The sequence below is a fragment of the Sitophilus oryzae genome, unplaced genomic scaffold (assembly GCF_002938485.1).
Source record: "Sitophilus oryzae breed Bouriz unplaced genomic scaffold, Soryzae_2.0 scaffold_2006_pilon_pilon, whole genome shotgun sequence".
Classification (NCBI taxonomy): domain Eukaryota; kingdom Metazoa; phylum Arthropoda; class Insecta; order Coleoptera; family Curculionidae; genus Sitophilus; species Sitophilus oryzae.
This window is the reverse complement of record NW_022146732.1, coordinates 5054238-5075088: the sequence shown is the minus strand read 5'-3', so window position 1 is coordinate 5075088 and position 20851 is coordinate 5054238. Positions and strand designations below refer to the sequence as shown.

General features: G+C 33.9%; 1 protein-coding gene across 1 annotated transcript in view; it reads right to left on the bottom strand.

The window, feature by feature from the left end:
- The window catches only part of LOC115883864 (homeobox protein Hox-A1), a 156545-nt gene extending 136000 nt beyond the window's left edge, over positions 1 to 20545 (bottom strand). The window contains exons 1-3 of the mRNA XM_030902278.1: positions 19990 to 20545; positions 8238 to 8631; positions 6178 to 6317 (exon numbers count right to left, since the gene is read on the bottom strand). Of these exons, the coding sequence (XP_030758138.1) occupies positions 6178 to 6317; positions 8238 to 8631; positions 19990 to 20236 (781 nt within the window). The 5' untranslated portion in view covers positions 20237 to 20545. The remainder of the gene's footprint in view (positions 1 to 6177; positions 6318 to 8237; positions 8632 to 19989) is intronic.
- Positions 20546 to 20851: the final 306 nt, after the last annotated feature.

The following is a 20851-nucleotide window of genomic DNA, read 5'->3' as shown; positions in this document are numbered from 1 at the left end:
TGTATAGACTTCTCTTTGATCAAAATAAATTTTAGTTGAGTCAATGGTATTCGCTATTGGTTTAAGAAAAGTGTCCCTTTAATCAAGAAATATCCCTTTTCAATCAAGAATTTTTGCATGAATCAAAGAGACTATTTTTCTTGTAGCAAGAACTTCTTTGCATATTAATTTTGGGTCAAGAGTGAAATACTTTGGACAGATAGATTCTTCTATTCTCTAAAGTAATTTTTCAAAGCTTAAGAAAAGAGAGTTAATGCTTTGGGTAAAGAAACGTCGTTCTTGGCCCTATTGAAAAGCGCCAATCTTTTGGGTCAAAGTCATCAACAAAGACATCGATACCACATACTTCCAGGACTTACATTTAATATCTCTAATATCACGACGCGGCATTGTGAAAGTTTTTTGAAGTTAAATTTCTTTACGCGCGATGGGAGTCAAAATTCAAAGCGAGAAAAAAAGGTATGGATTGCGCACACAACAAAAAACATATGATTTAAAGCTAAGAAAATCATTATAATAAACTTGATACTGTAACTGTGTATCAATATCCTTTGGTTGTGTACTAGAAAGTAAATTTTCATGCATGTTTTCATCGATAGGTTTTGTAGCCTCTCAGTAGCGGTTTAGATAAAGCATCTAGCTCATTTGCTAGCTTAGAATTATAATTATTAGCTTCTCTGAACAAGACATGTAAACAAAAACAGACCACACGAACTGTTGGTTATTGCGGTAAATTTAAGCGTTGACATTTTTAGGCATTTGCATAAAAGTGTGTATTTTGGGTCGTATTCCACAAAATTTGCAGGTTATTGAGGAAATAGAAAATGTACAAATTACAGAAATAAATTGAAAATAATATTTATATTAAAACAGCATATGTCACTTTTTCAAACATGTACCCTTCAAATTCTTCAATTTAATAGCTGTTAGTAAGGGGACGTACGGTATAACGACCTGTAATAATATTTTAAGCTTTTTATTATCTATTTTTAGAAAATACCTACAATTTAATAAGGTGAAAGTAAACCATCAACTTATTTATAAAAATGTTTAGTGTATCTATTAATACAATATTACGCAAATTATAAATGTATAATAATATGTAGGCACTTAAAATCCACTAGAAGATGTCAGGGGTTTTCAGAGAAATAAAAATCCCAGTCTAGTTTAAATATTTTATATATTATTAGATTAGAGATTAGGATACTGAATAAAATATACCAGGTGGTCCAAATTGCATTCCGTACACTTCGGCAGGATATTCCACAGATAAAAATCAGTAAAAAAGGTCGTATAAATTTATGTCCCAAAGAAGAAGTTCATTTTTATATTATAGAAGTTTCATTTTTAGAATTGAAATTTCGCGTTGGGGATTCAGGTGGTAGCTCTGCTGTAAAAAATGCCAATTTGCTGCCTTTTATGATTTATTTCCTGACATTATCATTCCTTTTGACACTTTAGTTTTGTACAGGGTGGCGCCTTTCATACGCCGCGAAGGCTTCAAGGAGAACGACAGTTTGTATTGAAATCAAATTTTGTGAGCATATGTAGGTTAATTCAGAGGACTTTTTAAAAACATAGAAAGTTCTACAGGGTGTCCCCAAAAATAGTTACATATCAAAGTTGTGTTTTCTGTAATGGATCACCCTATATATTAATTGATTTTCGGATTCTGGGAGAAAAATAAAGGTGAGTTTTATAAGAGAAGTATATGACTAAAATGTAAGGTTTTTGACATATTTAACATTTTCTAGGAATAAAACAAAACAATTTTTTAAATTACAATAAAAGCTACCTAAATTGGAATTTACCCGGTATAGCTTAATATGTAGTTAAATTAACTATTGTACTTTAAATCAAATTAAAACTTGATTCAAAAAGTTATACAGGGTGAGACAAAATTAATATTAAACATTGGTCACCTTTAAAAGCATGTTGCTCTTTTATTTTAAATGGAACACCCAGTATATTATTCCGATATTCAATGGAGAATTCATGTCTCTTCAAAATACTATTAAGGTTGCCTACCCATCAAACAAAGATTTTTCTAGATATTTTCATTTACTTGATTTGATCTGAGTAGATCTTTATTATTTGATAAAATCCAGGTGGCTATGATTTGTCTGACGTTACTTCAACATAGCTGTCTAATTAGTCCAACTTCAACAACTAGTTATCATTTTGTGTCAGTTAAAACAAAAAAATTTCTCAGAAATTTGCCGAAAATGCTAACTTATCCTACATCAGAAAGAATTGATATGATTCTATTAGTTTGTGAATGCAGTGTGTCTTTACCAATTAATAACCAATTAATAGAATATACTTACATGCTCATGATTTTATCTGGTCTAGTTTTTTTTTATGGGGATATGTTAAAGAAATTGTTTAAAAAACTCGACCAACTATTGTCGACAACGTGAGAGAAATTATTGTAACTGTTTTTCGAGGTAGAACTCGATATATGCCTTTTAAAATGAAAAGATCCTTTTGAAAAAAGACAATCATTTTATACAGTTAACAGGAAAGGAAGCATTTTGAGCATTTGATTTCATCTAGCTAATTTTTGTCACATAATTATAGGTTTATATCTAGTTTTAATTGTGTAATAATTAAAATATGTTTTAAACGTGTATCTTTTTATCACCGTTGAGAATTTTACTCTACAATCTTTAATTTTTGTTCAATTAACAAAGAGTATATCACAGCCACCCCCTAGATTATTTCAAATAATAAAGATCTACTGACGCAAAATCATAAAAATTAAAATATCTAGGAAAATCTTTGTCTGAGGGGTAGGCCACCTTAATAATATTTTGAAGATATATAAATACCCCATTGAAGACCGGAATAATATACTGGGTGTTCCATTTAAAATAAAGAAATAACTTGCTTTTAAAAGTGACTATATTAATTTTGTCTCACCCTGTATAACTTTTCGGGTCAAATTTCAATTTGGTTTAACATATAATGCCACCCTGTATAAGGTCACAGTGATTAATTTCCTCCCTCACATATAATGTACAATCTATAATCTATATATTTTTTTATATAGGGAAATATTCACACATTCCTCATCGTGATAAACAGCGCTTACGACTGTTTGTCCGTTACGTGTTAACAATATTTATCTTTTTGTAGACAAATAAAAATGACATTTAAACGCAAACACTATCCGGCTTATTATTGTCCGATAGAGAGAGGAGGTTGCCGTAATCGGGCATTTTTATTTATCATGGAATTTACGATTTTAAATATTGGTTCTCCTGTCGAGCTTGTCTTTCGAGGACAGGAAAGAGCTTATCAGGAACTGTCAACAAAGGCTCAGGCAGACGTGACAGATAGGAGGAAAGGTGTCGATCAATTATCTGCCTTATTTCTTTTTGTATTAGTTTTAAATAGTAGCATACAGGGGTGGTCCGAACTGTATTCCGGAAACTTCCGCAGCATATTCTGCAGAAAAAATTACTAAAAAGTTCAGTAAATGTATGTCCTTAAATGCTTAGTCTTGGAGATACAGGGTGTAGAAGTTTCATTTTATTTCGATTTTCCAAATAGTTTCTGAAGTAACGTCAATATTTGGATGAAAATTGGTGTCCAAGTTTTTTGGCATGAGATATTTGATTTTGATGTCAATATTACTACTACTTCTTGTAGAGGACGCCACCTACCTATTTTTAACTGGTTTGAAGACTAATAACTTTTTGTCCGTACCTGTATAAAACTACTGAGTAAAAAAATAAGACTTCACGTAGCTTTATACGTAAAAAAAGTCTCTTGGTAAAAATCGCTACGAGTAATGGTTATCGAGATATTTGGAATCAAAATTATCAATACCTGTCATCATTGACATAAATTAAACATAGTTATCGGACTGAAATCATAAATTTGAAATGTTTTTGTGTCAAAAGTTATGATTGATTTAAAAAAATAAAAATTTCTCTAATTTATTATTTCAGTCAAATAATTATCTACTCAACGTGTTTATTTTTTTTGCCAATAATGACATGCATCGACTATTTCCATTCTAAATATATATCTTGAGAATGGTTGCTCGTAGCGATTTTTACAAAGACATTTTTTACGTAAAAAAACACGGAAATGTACAATTCTTCGTTCAGTAGTTTTATACAGGTACGGATGAAAAGTTATATCTCTTCAAACCAGTTAAAACCTAAGAAGGTTAAAACACATGTAGGTGGCGCCCCCTAGAAATAGGAGTAATACTGACATTAAAATCAAATTTTTCATGTCAAAAAACTCCCAGACACCAATTTTCATCCCAATATTGACGTTACTTCAGAAATTATTTGAAAAAAAATCGAAATAAAAATGAAACTTCTACTACTAGGAAAATCTTTGTCTGAGGGATAGGCCACCTTAATAATATTTTGAAGATATATAAATACCCCATTGAAGACCGGAATAATATACTGGGTGTTCCATTTAAAATAAAGAAATAACTTGCTTTTAAAAGTGACTATATTAATTTTGTCTCACCCTGTATAACTTTTCGGGTCAAATTTCAATTTGGTTTAACATATAATGCCACCCTGTATAAGGTCACAGTGATTAATTCTCCTCCTCACATATATCTGTACAATCTATAATCTATATATTTTTTTATATAGGGAAATATTCACACATTCCTCATCGTGATAAACAGCGCTTACGACTGTTTGTCCGTTACGTGTTAACAATATTTATCTTTTTGTAGACAAATAAAAATGACATTTAAACGCAAACACTATCCGGCTTATTATTGTCCGATAGAGAGAGGAGGTTGCCGTAATCGGGCATTTTTATTTATCATGGGTACGATTTTAAATATTGGTTCTCCTGTCGAGCTTGTCTTTCGAGGACAGGAAAGAGCTATCGGAACTGTCAACAAAGGCAGACGTGACAGATAGGAGGAAAGGTGTCGATCAATTATCTGCCTTATTTCTTTTTTGTATTAGTTTTAAATAGTAGCATACGGGGTGGTCCGAACTGTATTCCGGAAACTTCCGCAGCATATTCTGCAGAAAAAAATTACTAAAAAAGTTCGTATAAATGTATGTCCTTAAATGCTTAGTCTTGGAGATACAGGGTGTAGAAGTTTCATTTTTATTTCGATTTTTTCCAAATAGTTTCTGAAGTAACGTCAATATTTGGATGAAAATTGGTGTCCAGAAGTTTTTTGGCATGAGATATTTGATTTTGATGTCAATATTACTACTACTTCTTGTAGAGGACGCCACCTACCTATTTTTTAACTGGTTTGAAGACTAATAACTTTTTGTCCGTACCTGTATAAAACTACTGAGTAAAAAAATAAGAATTCACGTAGCTTTTTACGTAAAAAAAGTCTCTTGGTAAAAATCGCTACGAGTAATGGTTATCGAGATATTTGGAATCAAAATTATCAATACCTGTCATCATTGACATAAATTAAACATAGTTATCGGACTGAAATCATAAATTTGAAATGTTTTTGTGTCAAAACGTTCAACAGAAACTGTTTTATCATCATTTTTTGGCAGAAAAATTTATGATTAATTTAAAAAAATAAAAATTTCTCTAATTTATTATTTCAGTCAAATAATTATCTACTCAACGTGTTTATTTTTTTTGCCAATAATGACATGCATCGACTATTTCCATTCTAAATATATATCTTGAGAACGGTTGCTCGTAGCGAATTTTACAAAGACATTTTTTACGTAAAAAAAACACGGAAATGTACAATTCTTCGTTCAGTAGTTTTATACAGGTACGGATGAAAAGTTATATCTCTTCAAACCAGTTAAAACCTAAGAAGGTTAAAACACATGTAGGTGGCGCCCCCTAGAAATAGGAGTAATACTGACATTAAAATCAAATTTTTCATGTCAAAAAACTCCCAGACACCAATTTTCATCCCAATATTGACGTTACTTCAGAAATTATTTGAAAAAAAATCGAAATAAAAATGAAACTTCTACATTCTACACCCTGTATCTCCGAAAATAAGCATTATAGGACATAAGTTGAATTTTGATGAACTTTTTTATTTATTTTTATGTGCAGAATATGCTGCCGAAGTTTCCGGAATACAGTTCTGAGCACCCTGTATAATAAAATATACATATATCTTTTTAGTATATTGAAATCATATAAATATAAATAAATTAATGAATAAATATAAACTCAGGTACTTACCGGCTGGTTTAGGAACGTTTCTTTTAACTTGCATCCATTTGTAGGTTGGCAATGCTGGTTGTTGTTGCTGACCAGGACCAATGCCGTGCATTCCTGGATGTTGCCTCAGTCTTCCATCGCCTATCATCTCCTCTTTATATCTACAATAAAAAAGTCAGAACTATACAAAAAAGATAGTGTGTACACTACGTGCTCATATTTGAAGTAAAACTTCTTACTAACAGCTATTAAATTGAAGGATTTGAAGGACATGTTTGAAAAAGTGTAATGTATAATGCCATTCTAATAAATAATATTTTCTTGCCTTTAGCTGTGTATTTTTTCTAATTTCGAAAAATCGAAAGTAAAGAAAAAAAAATTAAAAAGAAAATTGTTTTGCTTGTCGTAAACAGCGTTGTTACAAGGGCAAAAATTTTTGTACTATAAATGGTGTCGAAATTGTACTTTTTTAAGTGGGATTGTACATTTTTGGTGCAAAAATGTGGGGTCATGTGATCTCTCTATTTACCCCATTTTGACCAAGTTTTGGTACGTAGGGTGCATCCACACTATCCTAAAACAGCGGAATGGCGTATTGGCTTAACGATTTTGAATCGATTTCCTGCAATTCTATTGGCTGAAATTTTTGCCAGGTGAATTTGACAGATAAGATTTCTGACAGATGAATTTTTCAGCCAATAGAATTGCTGGAAATCGATTCATGTCGTTACGCCACCGCCGCCGATCCGCTTTTTAGGATAATAATGGATGCACCCCTCACAATATACACCATATGCTGTCCTCCCCTTTCACGCAGTTGAGCAGCTCTGAACTGTTCAAGAACGCGATACTCTCCCCTCCATTCAATTGAGTCATAAAGTTAAGAACTGGTTCCGCGCAATATGGAGACAATCCAGGCTATCTCGCACAGCTCCTTTTCAGAACCGTTCTTGAGCAACCCAGGGCGTAAAGCTCTGGAACTTGAAATTCGCAAATGGAGGACAGCAATACAGAAGCTACAAAGAGCTTTGAATAGCATTGGTTAAATGGGAACTCACAATAGATCTCTAAGGTCGCCAGTGATTAGCCCCCCTCCTACTCACCGCATGGATATCAAACTTACGTTTGACATCCGTGCGGCTTGAACAGCATTTCAAGTGATGTATAATTCTGGGCCTCTGCTCCTAGCGACCTGCATTTCAAATCCACGCATCGCGTATCACCGTTCGTCTAAAAATTTGTACGTGGGTTTAAGTTTGGGTTAGTTTGGGTTTGAGAAGTAAGAATTGTACATTTTTTCTTGCAATTGTACCTATGTACTCCTTGACTATCAAATGTACCCAAAATAGTACAATTGTACCTATTGTAACAACACTGGTCGTAAAGGGGGAACCAAGCTCCACTCCCACAACTGGTTTACCTACCCTTCATCAGGTGGGCTGTCAAGGGGCTGGTTCTCACCGATACGGCAAGTAAAACTTCTTCTATATCAACAGACGATGTCGTAAAGTGTCGGTGAGATATTAGTGCATAGTCCCGTCAAAAGATAGTAAAGAGCGTTTTTCGGCCCGCTCAAATATATATGAAATGAACAAAATTCTTACAGCTTTAGTGTATATTAATAAATAATATTTTCTTGCCTTTAGCTGTGTATTTTTCTAATTTCGAAAAATCAAAAGTAGAGAAAAAAATAAAAAGTAAAGAGAAAATTGTTGGACAGCCCACCTGATGAAGGGTAGGCCCAGAAACCGGTTGTGGGAGTGGAGCTTGGTTCCCCCTTTACGACAAGCAAAACAATTTTTTTTACTTTTTATTTTTTTTTCTCTATTTTTGATTTTTCGAAATTAGAAAAAATACACAGCTAAAGGCAAGAAAATATTATTTATTAATATACACTAAAGCTGTAAAAATTTTGTTCATTTCATATATGCCTCTTTGAATATAAATATTATTTTCAATCTATTTCTGTAATCTGTACCTTTTCTGTACTCCCAGCGGGCGTAAAAAGAACAGTAACAGAAACTTTTTGGAGAAATGAATTCGTCACAACGGTATAGTAAAAAGAAAAAAAAATGAAGTACCTGGATAAATGCTGGAACTCCATACAGGACGCGTTCGCTTGCGGCGACATTAAATGCGGATGGACGTGGTACGACCCCTCGCCATGCTCCAGCTGGTGTCCGTGGTACTTTGTTTCGTGCAGATACGGATTCTGATCACCCGATTCATCGTGGTGACGCAACAGGAGCTCGTGGGTACCCCTGGAGTACGTTGGGTCGCTGTAACCAGGTTGTTGGTGGTGGTGGTACAAGGAAGAACTGTTGGAGTTGGCGTAGTCTAGGTTGGTGTAGCTCAGACCGGTCTCCGTGCTGATGATGGAGCTGTCTTGGTGCCCGGACTGATGGGGGTAGTAATTGAGGTCTTGAGGGGAAGGAGGGGTATCGACGCCGGAATCGGTGGAAGCACCTCCAACGCCTGCAAAAAATTAAAGTCTTTAGTAAAAGATGTTTTGAGTGCTTTTTCTCTTTAATGAGAGAAAACAGAAATGAGTGTTTTAAATTCCCTGACCGGCACAATAAGTGGACACCTTAAAATGTTCATGTATCTTAAAGTTATAATTTCAATATATTTTCAATTCGTTTTTTAAATTTCGACAGTAGAGCTCTATACGGCAGAAACATGTCTCAAACGTATCGGTCCTTGAAAAAGCTAACTGCGAGAGTATTGAAGTCATGGTTATAAAATACCGCTTAAGATGGGCTGGTCACGTATGCAGAATGCAAGAAAACCGCATACCAAAATCTCTGCTTTACGGTGAACTTGTAGACGGTAAGAGGAGGCCGGGTGGACAACTGAAAAGGTACAAGGACATTTTCTACAAAAACTTAAAGGGGATTAACATGCAGAATGAGAGAACAGCGACAACCAAAAAGTAAAGAAGCAACAAAGCTGAGATTTTTGAATGTCTGGAGTGCGGTAGGCAGATAACATCACGTATCGGGCTTTTCAGTCACAGAAAAGCTCATGAAAGAAAACGCCTTACGTGACCATCTTCTGATGTATGTCGAATACTCGTCACCGAGTAATATTGTATGTATGTATACGGCAGAAATCAGAACTTTCCGGCTCTGTATATATTGTACATTATATTTTTCTCAGGTACGAAGTTTGTGTGATGTAACGCTGCTTTTGGGTAGTTAAAAAGTTTGGGCCGAAAAAATGCAATACACAAAGAATATCATAATTGCGTGGTTGTTGGGTGCAATAAAAGTCAATACAACTCTCCCGGAACAACATTTTACAGCTTCTCAGCTTTATCACAACGGTTTGGCCAAAAGCAAAAATAAATTCAGGCAGTTCGAGAAAAAAAGTGAGCTAACAAAAACAAAGTGTCCTTTAAATAATGAAAAATTATACAGGGTTGTTCACCACATACGACACGGAGTATTGTAGCTAAACGATGAGATTTTTACAAATTGTAAGTTTAGGGTTCGATGAAGGACTATTAGAGGTACAATTTAAAAATAATTTTACAAGATACAGAGTGTCCAGAGAGTGATACAGGGTGTTACATTTTTAGTTTCTACGATTAAAATAAAGGTAAATTTGATTAAGGTTTATTATACTTAAACCTTGCCGTTTTTGAAATATTTTCAATTTTGTGAATTTCGCAGTAATTAAAATTTTAAAGCTTCATTTTCCGCGGGTATCGTTTTAATACTAAATATTACTGAAGTTTATTTACTGATCAGTTATTGTGTTGCAGTAATAAAATAATACTACCTTATACAGAGTGCCTAAAAATTTATTTTTAAATATTAAAGCTTCAAACGGCAATAACTTGTTTAATTTAAATGGAACACCCTATATATTTTACGAGAATCAGATGCACAATTTAATTGTCTATCAAATTATATTATACCATTTTTTACCTATCTCTTCAATCTTCCGTAGAAAATGCATTTTCTTGTAATTTAGAACTCATTTATCAATATACCCATGGACTATTGACATTTTAAATTATTTTTAAAGATGTACCAAATTTTTAAAGAGTACAGATACTAATATTGTCGATATAATTTGTTTATTTCATTAAAAAATAAAAAAAAAAAACTGTTTAAATATTTGTTAAAGAGGATCAATTAATATGATTCCAGTATTCAAACTACATTAACTGACTGTTTGCGTTGATTAATAATAATTGCTCCAAATACTAAAAACTGAATTTTGTATGGGCATTAGACAGTGTGGATAAAAGTAACACCTTAAAAATGATATTTCATTTTTTTAATAAATGCTTATTTATAACAACAGAGACTTTAATTTGATAACTTATTATTATATTGATTTCTGACTCAAATCCACATTTATTTATAATAATTTATTAACGAACACAATTAAGTATGTAATTAATTAGTATATGGGCGGAAATAATGGTGTTATATTTAATTAATGGTATACTCTTTATAAAGATTTAAATAGTTTTCTTTTTGCATATGGGGTTAGTAATATTATCGTTTTGCTAAAAACGATAATATTACTAGTCTGTACATTTTGTACATTTGTTGCTTTTAAAAACAATCTAAAATGTCAATATTCCATGGATATATTGATAAATGAGGTCTAAATTATAAGAAAATGCATTTTCTACAAAAACTTGAAGGGATAGGTAAAAAATGGTATAATACAATTTGATAGACAATTTAATTGTGCATCTGATTCTCCTAAAATATACAGGGCATTCTATTTAAATTAAAGAAGTTATTGCCGTTTGAAGCTAATAATTATTTAAAATAAATGTTTAGACACTCTGTATAAGGTAGTATTATTTTTATTATTGCAACACAATAACTGATCAATAAATAAACTTCATTAAATATTTAGTATTAAAAACATTGATACCCTTGGAGAAATGAAGCTTTAAAATTTTACTGCAATTTCACAAAATTGAAAATATTTCAAAAACGGTAAGGTTTAAGTATAATAAACCTTAATCAAATTTACCTTTATTTTAATCGTGAAACTAAAAATGTAATAATATACAGGGTGTTCCATTTAAAAAAATACAACTTTGATATTTTTTATTTATTTGGGACACTCTGTATCTTGTAAAAATAATTTTAAATTGTAGCTCTAATAGTCCTTCAACGAACCCCAAACTTACAATTTGTAAAAATCTCATCGTTTAGCTACAATACTCCGTGTCGTATGTAGTGAACAACCCTGTATAATACCTATATAAAATATAATTTCAATCAACTAGTGCTTAATTTTTTATAAACGTGTTTTAAAATTGTAATTTAAAAAAAATTCGTCAGAGTCCAGATAACGTTCGTCCCAGTTCGATCCAGTTCGTACTTTTGTCCTTAGAAGTAAAAGTGCTTCACTTTTATGCCTAGTCATTAAAATGACGTTTTTATATTGTCAATCGCGTCGCAAAAATTAATACTTTTATGACGTTTGAAAAATAGTATATTGTTTTATTAGGAGTAAAAATGACACTTTATCACTACTTTGTGTGGCTTGACATGCAGCCGAAGCACAAAAAGTCATTTTTACTCCGAACAGAACATGCTATTGTTTTTTCAAACGCCACAAATAATTTTTAAAACAATTTCAAACGTTCCAAATAATATAAAAAGGTTTAAAACTCATACCTCGAGAAACTACAGTTACGCTCGCTGAATTTGACACTTTATGTCAGTTTAATAATATATTTCTGTACTTTTATGTTTAGGCGAAAATGTACTTTACTTTTATGCCTAGGCGTTAAAATGACTTTTTTATTTTCAATCATGTCGTAAAAATTAATACTTTTGTGACGTTTAAGAAAAAAAAACCTTTTTTATACGAATCTGAATTATTATTTATGTTTCAATATATTTTAACAGTAAAATTACATTGGTTTCTTGTTTATTCTACATAATAAAGTAACTCTTTAGGGCAATGCCAAACCTAAAAAAATTATGTGAAAATTCACTCCTATTTTTAAAAAGAAATGCACTTATTTACTAACATCCTGTATGTATTTATATAGAGTAACCAGATATATTCGGCCAGTTATAAACAGTACCGTTTTAGTACAGTAGATACCTCATAATTATTTCTATTTATAAAAAAAATAAAGAAACTGAGATTCGTATACTAAAGAATTATGATTTATTTAGATATCGATATTCGAAAAAAATTGCCAACAATTGACTCTAGTAGAACAATTTTTTCAGAAAATCTTACGAAAATATACAAACAAAATATAAATAGTAGTAATTAAACAAATTAATTTTTAAATCTCTATATTTGTATATTTAATATACCTGTTATTAATGTTTCAGTTTTATCATTATAGGAAGGAATAAAAAAAATAAAATGCTTAACGTTACTATTTTTAAAATCTACTGAAGGAAACTACTTAGTGGCTCTTAGCATTTATCCAAAATCAACAAAAACAATTTGTTGTTGTAAAAATAACAACAGTGTACCAATTTTCCTAACAAATATAAAAAATATCAATATCATTTATGTATCATATGTTGTTATTTGATTTATGAACTTGTTGGACTATCACACAAACTTTTTTTTAAGAAATTTATGTTGCAGATTAATGTTGTTCACTAAGCCACAAATAAGTTTAATCTATATTTGATAGACCTTGTACAAGGTGTGTTTTGAATTAACTGTCGTTATTTATTCAAATTGTCTAGAAACATCCGATTTTAGTTACCTTGTCACGTAACAGATATATCTATTGATAATCTGTTTTTATCACTGTACGTGATCGGTATTTATTTGAATACAAACTATGTAATATATGAAATATGACACTAATTTATAAGAAGGTAATGAAGAGAAAACTATTGTTATACTCTCTTATATTTTTAGGTAAAAAATCGAATCTATAATCTGCTGATGATAAAATATGTTTTGGTTATATTATAGAAGATAATTTGTGCAAAGACGCAGAAGCGTGATGTCTTAGTGCGAGAACGGACAAAAAAGGGGTACTTGCTGCACGACAAAATTTGATCGTATTTTCAGACTTCAAAAGAGAGCAGTTCGATATTTATTGGGACTGAACAGTAGAACTCACTGCCAGGATTTCTGTAGAAATTTCAAAATATTGACTCTTCCTTCTTTATTCATTTTTGAATCCGTTTGCTTAATCCGCAAGCGCATATCTGCTATTCCCGAAATGCCATCTCATAACTATCCACTCAGGAATGCGGAGCACGATCTTTATCTGCCAACCCCGAGCTCAGAACTAGTTAAAAGTTCAATACTGTACAATGCCAAAAAAATGTACAATCGTCTGCCTTTGAATATCAATTCGCTTTCATTCTTTCCCGCATTTGGCAAAGCTCTGAAATCATACTTACTGGAGAGAGGCCTATATGCGGTGACACCTAGACGACATATCACCCTCGGACATAACGGCCTATGTTAAAAGGCTGGGTCTTGAGGGTGAACTTTAATGCTCTTTTTCTATTAAAGAGTTTGTAGAAACTGAGCCACAATAGGCCCTCGCGGCCTCAGTGGAGGGTCCCACCTGGGACTCCCTCTTAGTAAAATACAATACCAGAATAGCAGGATGCCTGAATGACACAATATGGGGAATAAAAACATTGAGGTGGAAACTAAAGCAAGAATTTACAAGGCAACGGTACGACCAATAATGACATATACTGCAGAAACTCGACCTGATACAGCGAAAACTAAACAACTACTAGAGGCAACCGAAATGAGAGTACTACGCAGAAAAGCTGGAAAGACGCTTCTGGACAGGGAGATAAATGAAAGCATAAGAAGAGCATGCAAGGTGGAAAATGTGGTACTGAGCAGAAAGGAAGAATGGAACGAGCACATCAGCAGAATGGACAACAGAAGGAGAGTGAGAGTTGCACGCGACAAATCACCGCTAGATCGCAGAAGCTTAGGACGTCCACGAAAACAATGGAGCGACAACTTGTCAGACTGACCGGTAGAGACGACGAAACCAAACATTCGATTCGCCCTAGTATGAAGAAGGAAGAAGAAGAAGAATTTGTGCAAATCTAAAAATAGTAATTTTAGCTTTAATACATGCTTAGATTTTCATTTTCATTCATTTTATTGTTTTCGGTTATGTATGAGCTTTTTCAAAATATGGAAAAACTGATAAATAACAAAAAAACACTAAAAAACACCTTTGAAACGTGGTACTACAGGAGATTGCTTAGAATTCTCTGGATCGTGATGAGAACTAGTTAGTCGATACTGAAAGAGTTAAACGTAACCATCAGACTATCGTCGTTATGCATGAAGAGGGTGTTGCAGTATTTTGGACACCTGGCTAGAAGACGAAATGACAATATAGACAGGCTTATAGAGATGGGAGAAGTACAGGGAAAGATAAGTAGAGGCCAATTGCCTATGAGATGGTCTGATCAAATCAAACAAGTCACAGACCGGCCCCTTCACTCATCGGGAAATGTCGAAGAAGACAACAGAAAGAGGAATAGAGGCATTTCAAAGAGGTCACGATCCTCATGACTGAGGAAACGAGCAGAGAGAGAGGGACATGCTTAGTTAAGGAATATCTTAACCGTCTAAAAAGAAGTTAAGCACAAATTAACGAAATAAATACAGCCAGCAATAAAGTAGGTTCCAAAATGAATTTAGCAGAAACTAAAGTAATGTACAACGAACTAGTAAACAGAAAAAATATTCTAATAAATGACACAACACTGGAGATAGTAGGTGGACCTCCAGAACAACAAACTGTGAAGTTTTAAACAGAATGAGAACTCGTGCACACCTAACAGGCACAATTAGAATCAAAAAGACTTCCTACCTTGGACATATAATGCGGCACTCAGAATATGAAGAAATACGGCTCATAATAGAAGGAAAAATCGATTGAAAACGTAGCATAGGGAGGAAAAAGAAATCATGGCTACGTAACATAAGAGATTGGACCCACACCGACGGAAACACCCTTATTTACCAAGCTCTGCACAGAGAGTCATATGCCATATTAATCGCCAACCTCAACAGAGAAGGCACCTGGTGGGAGAATAGGACACTAATACACAGCTCGGGATCTCTACTACCGGGAATCGACAGAAGAATTAAGTTAGCATGGAGTACTTATGAAAGAAACTCAGTCATATTGAAATCTAGAATGCCACTTTATCTAAACAAGAATACATTCGACCAATGTGTACTATACCAGTCATGACCTATGCATGCAAAACCTGGACACTTAAAACGGGTATTATAAGGAAACTGCAGGTCATACAATGCTCAATGGAACGAAATATGTTGGGAATAACCAAGACCTTTAAACTGTTGAACTTCATTGGCAGCGACTTCTTCATGCAATTTCACATTTCATAAAAATAAATGTCATGATGGAAAATAATTATGGAAGCCATTATTATTTTTTCGTTATTTGTTATTTACCGTGCGATTTGCCTTTTTTAGTTAAATTCCAGAACGCAATCAACTTTACTGAATAAAATAGTGGGTTTATACATCAAAATTTTCGAGCGCCTCTGAAAATATTTCAAATTATTATATTATTTGCAATAGATACTCATGTTTGTAATTAAAAAATAATAATAATTTTAAAATATTAGTCCACCGTCAGGAATAACAAAATAACTAAGGAAAAAATCTTTAATCTGGGTATATTTAGCTTAAAAACGCATAATGTTTGAGCCATTTGGCTGTTCGTCTAAAAATTCATGAAAAAAATATGGCCGTTTAATCCGAAAAATACTTTATAGTTCCATATGCTTCCACAAAGTGCCGGGAACAATAACATATTAGGCCACCCCTACCCGTTTGAACCTTTAAAATCTTCGGATTGATAAAGTCACAATTGTAGCTATCCAAAGGCGACTTACTATACATTCCATTGGTGCTACTATAACGTTCCGCCTTGTCCTTTGAAGTTATTTTTTACTTATTGTGCGTTTTCTATTATTAGTGTTTCTATATTATTCAGAGCTACATGAGGTATAGAGTATTTTAACGTCCACTCTTTTAGCTCTTGTTTTATATTGTTGTTGGTTCTCAAATTAGTTCTCCTCTGAGATTCAGTTTCAGATGAACTAACACTACATTCATCTACAGAAACAGCTTCAAAAATGTCTCAGTCACTACCTGATTTATGATGTTCATCAGTAGGATTATAGAAAGATGTAGTTTTTGTTTCTGATGTTGATGCATCGGCTCGCAGTGATTCATTTTGTTTAATTCTTTGGTAGAAATCTAAATTTCTTTTTATTCACATTAAGTTTTACAACATTTTAGTAAAGCTTAAAAGCAAGTAAAAGAAAACACTAAAATAGAGCAGCAAACGATGCAATCTGGTATATTAAGTTACGGTTACTATAAAGTAGCTGTTTTTGACCCCCGTGACTTTTTAGTGGCAATGGATGAGCGACGGCTACTTTATAGTGACCTAGAAAGGTAGCAATAACCATTTTGCTACTTTCAATGCTACTATAAATTAGAAGTAACTAGGTGTCGTGGCCGCGACTACCCCGTAACTTAAATTGTTACTATAAAGTAACAAAAACGTAATGGAGGCATTATGGTAGCACTTGTTGGTAACCCCTACTTACAAAGTTACTATAAAGTTTTTGGTCTTTTATGGTGTCATATTCGAAGATTCGGGTAGTTCCAGCCACTTCTTTAAATTACATGTTTGCGACTTGCAATCGGGGTGTTTATTTTCCACTTTTATGGTAATTAGGGACTGGTCACTCTCGAAATATAATTTTAAGTGGCAGAGTGGGCCTAGGAACTATACTTTAGGGGCAGTGATATTTTAAAAATGACTGGGAACTATATTTGCTAGTTGGGCCTGTACTCTAGTGGTTATATGCCAGATCAACTGCCACCAGGGCCGGCTCTAGGTCTTATGCCGCCCTGGGCGATGAGTAATTTTACCGCCCCATGATAGGCGCCCTGATTCTCTTAGGGAAAATTTGAAGTCGAGATCGAGAAACAAACTTTATTTATATCAACATACAAAATCGGGTAACAAAATAAAAATCAAATATAAACTTAAAAAGTAAACTTAAAAAATGAATCAACGATGAAATTCTTAATTAAAGTGTTTTCGTGCTTTAGACGCAGCAAATTCAGTAAGTAGCTGATCAATTTTTAATTTTGATCCAAGTTCATGCTCAATAAGCCACTTAACCTTACTTGGCTCATAGTTGATCTCAAGTACGTTTTAATTAGTTTCAACTTGGAGAAACTTCTCTCGCCACTTGCAACAGTTATCGACAATGTTAATAAGATCCTGAAGGCTACAACATTAGGGGCAATATTTAGTTGAATCGCCAATTTTAAGATTTCAATGGGAGTTTGTTTGGGTTCCACTAACGTACACAACACAGAGAGTTCATCAGCCAGTTCTGTCGCGTTCACGTCTAAAGCATCTTCATGTTTAAGAATATGTCCTAAATCATGGCAAAAACTCAATACCTCAGCTGACGAAGATTTTTGAAGCAAATGAATATCATATAAAAAGTGGAAATATTTACTGTGCTCTTTTATTTGCTCGAAACGCTGATCGAGAGAGTTTGCAGCTGCGTCTAATATTGGAAAAAAAAATCTTTTCTTTTGGGTCAACTATAAGTTCATCGGAAGCTTCGTAATCAAACTGACGTTTTACTTTACGTGTACGAGGTCTAGTTTTAGTTTCTGGAAAGTGGGCGTCTACATCAATCTCTGTTGCTAATTCTTTAGCATCTACCAAAAAACGGTTGAATGCGTTGTCAGAGCGAAGATTGTTGATATATGTCTTTGTTTTATCCAAAATATTTATTGTGTTTTTGTAAGTCCAACTGCTTGCTCTGTAATAATTTACTTATTGGATTTATGTGATTTAAGACGTCGTACCAAATTATAACAGAGCATAAAAATTTAAAATTCTTCAGTTGTTCCAGCAAACCTGAAGCTTCATTTCTTGCCGAAATTTCGATTTCAGGATTTTCAAAAATATTTAGCAGAGCATCATAGATTTCGCCAATTTGATATCTAAACGGCTTAACTGCATCTACTCTGCTTTCTCGTACTACTTAGGGGCTTCAAAGTAAGAGAAGAAATATGTCTCTTTAGGGTATCCCATCGTTGTGCGGATGCTGCAAAGAAAACATAAGTTTTTTGGATAATTCCAAAAAAAATTGTGGCTTCCAAAGAGGTCGATGCCATATCATTAACGACTAAATTTAAAGAGTGACTGCTGCAAGGAACAAAAAATGCCCGTGGATTTATGTTACGAATTCGGCTTTGCACACCTGCCCGTAAACCCCTCATATTGGAGCCATTATCGTATCCCTGACCCCTCATGTGTTCTATTGGGATTTGCATTTCACTTAGTTGATTAATTAGTATCTCAGAAAGTTGAAGACCGGTTGCTTTTTCAATCGGAACAAATCCTAAAAAGTGCTCACATATCTTCACATTGACTTCGTTTCCTACTTTGGAGACAGAAACAAATCTGATTATCATTGTCATTTGCTCTATTTTGCTGAGGTCTGTTTCGCTTCATTGACCTGAGTAATTATATGTTTTTTTATTTCCTCTGATAGTAAGGTGATAATTTCATTCTGTATATTTTTGCACAAATAATGTACTTTTCTGGTATCGTCACGCATAACTCGATTCACGTGTTCTTCCATTATTGGGTCAAATTTTGCGAGTAGCTGGACTAATTTAAGGAAATTTCCATTATTATGTTCGTAAAGTTTATCAGAGGAACCTCTAAAGGCCAAGCAACTTTCACCTAAGCATTGGATAATTGATATAATTCGCTGTACAACGCTGTTCCAGTGTTTAGTTTCAGAATCAATTAATCTTTGGATCAAAGCGTCAATAACTTGCATCTGATTTAACCTTATAGATAGTTCTGACCAGGATTTTTGGGCTAACATGTGGGCAATTGATAGTTCATGTTTTTTCAATGTAACTCCAGTATGTTTCCAGTTGTTGAATCCTTCATTAGATAGATTAGTTTTATTTGAATGAGCAAAGAGTTTACAACAAAAGCAGAAAAGAACATTTTTAGAAGTTGAGTATATTAACCAATTTCTTTTGACGGATTCTCCGTTGCTTAAGACACGGTTAAAATTAAATGAGGTAAATTTTCTCCCGTTTTTATCAAGGGGAAATCTAAAATTGGTTAGTGCTGGTGGTAGCCCTCTCTTCACTAAAAAGACTCTATCTTTATCCATAATTATTTCTGGCCATTTGGCTGGATCAGGATCGATTACTAAATTATTAGTTTCTTCATTACACTCGGGGTATGATCTCTACTAGTGGAAACCTGTCTAATCATTGTCTTATTTTCATCATAATTAAGATTTTCGACTACTGATGATGTACTCGACGTTGCGCTGACAGAGGTTGATCTTCTGGACCTTTATTATTTCTCTTCTTTTCTAGGAAACTTCTATTGTTCTCTCTCTCTCGCGCAATGCATTGTCTTTCTTAATCAAATTTGTTCACTTATGCCCGAGGCTATGCAACACAACACACATGAGCCTTTTGTGGGTTGTCCCAATCATGCATACAAAGTTCGCATAACAATAAGCTTATTTAAACAATGTTTAGTATCGGTTCTATTTATGTTATTGATGTCATTTTCTTTTCAAATCTTTGGCCGATGTTAATAAAAATATTTACGAAATTTTTGAGTTGTAATTGATTTGCTACACCTGGATGTGCAGCCCCTAGCAGGCGCCGCCCCGGGCGGCCACCCACTTCGCGCCCCCATTAAGCCAGCCCTGGCTGCCACCTCAAAAATATAATTTAATTAAAATTAATAACTATACTCACCATATAAATAAGTTCCATCCTCGAAAGGACTCGTCGCATGGTACCCTCCCGTTCCAGGGTACCCCCCATTGCCACCAGCACCACCACCTCCCGCACTTACACCATATTGGGGATGGTTCCCCATCGAATGACTAGTTAACTCAGTAGTACCGTTACTGTAACCGTAATAGTTTGAGTCCGTGGCGTTGTAAGTAGTACCATGTTGATTAGGATGACCGTACATAGCACCAATGTCCATCATGATCATGTTTCACACCAGAGTAGTACCGTCCTGCTTGTGTCACTTTTTCAACAAAAAAAGCAAACAAGAAAGATTTATTTTGGAGGTTTTAAGATGATGGTAGTCTTCATGTTAAAAACGGTGCAGCAGTACTTGATGGTTTATATTAATTAGGATTTATATCTTCATAGTCCACGTTAGTTTTTGAAGTTCTGAGTTCTTTTTTAGTAGTTCACAAATCACTTTTCAATCCAAAAACGTCACAGTTTTTACTTTTTCGTCCGAATAAAAAAACTAACGTGCACGCGACTCTCACACCTGGCCTATACCTCGCGTCGAACTAAACCAACCTAACCAACAATCGTTGGCGCTGTTCCAACCAGCCGATGGGCGTGGCTACAGGCGAGATTTACACGCTCGGTAGTCCGTAAGGCTCCGGGCCAATGAGAACGTTGCCTGAGAAACGCAGGGAGATGCGCGAGTTGCCATTGGCCAGCATCCAGCCATCATTGCTGAATAACATTTCAATTTGGCTGAAGGGTACGAGTGTCAGCTACCGTATGTGACATGACAGCTCAACGTGTGAGCCGTATACGTTTTCCAGGAACGTGGGACTTGGGGCTGCATATACGGTGGCATGTT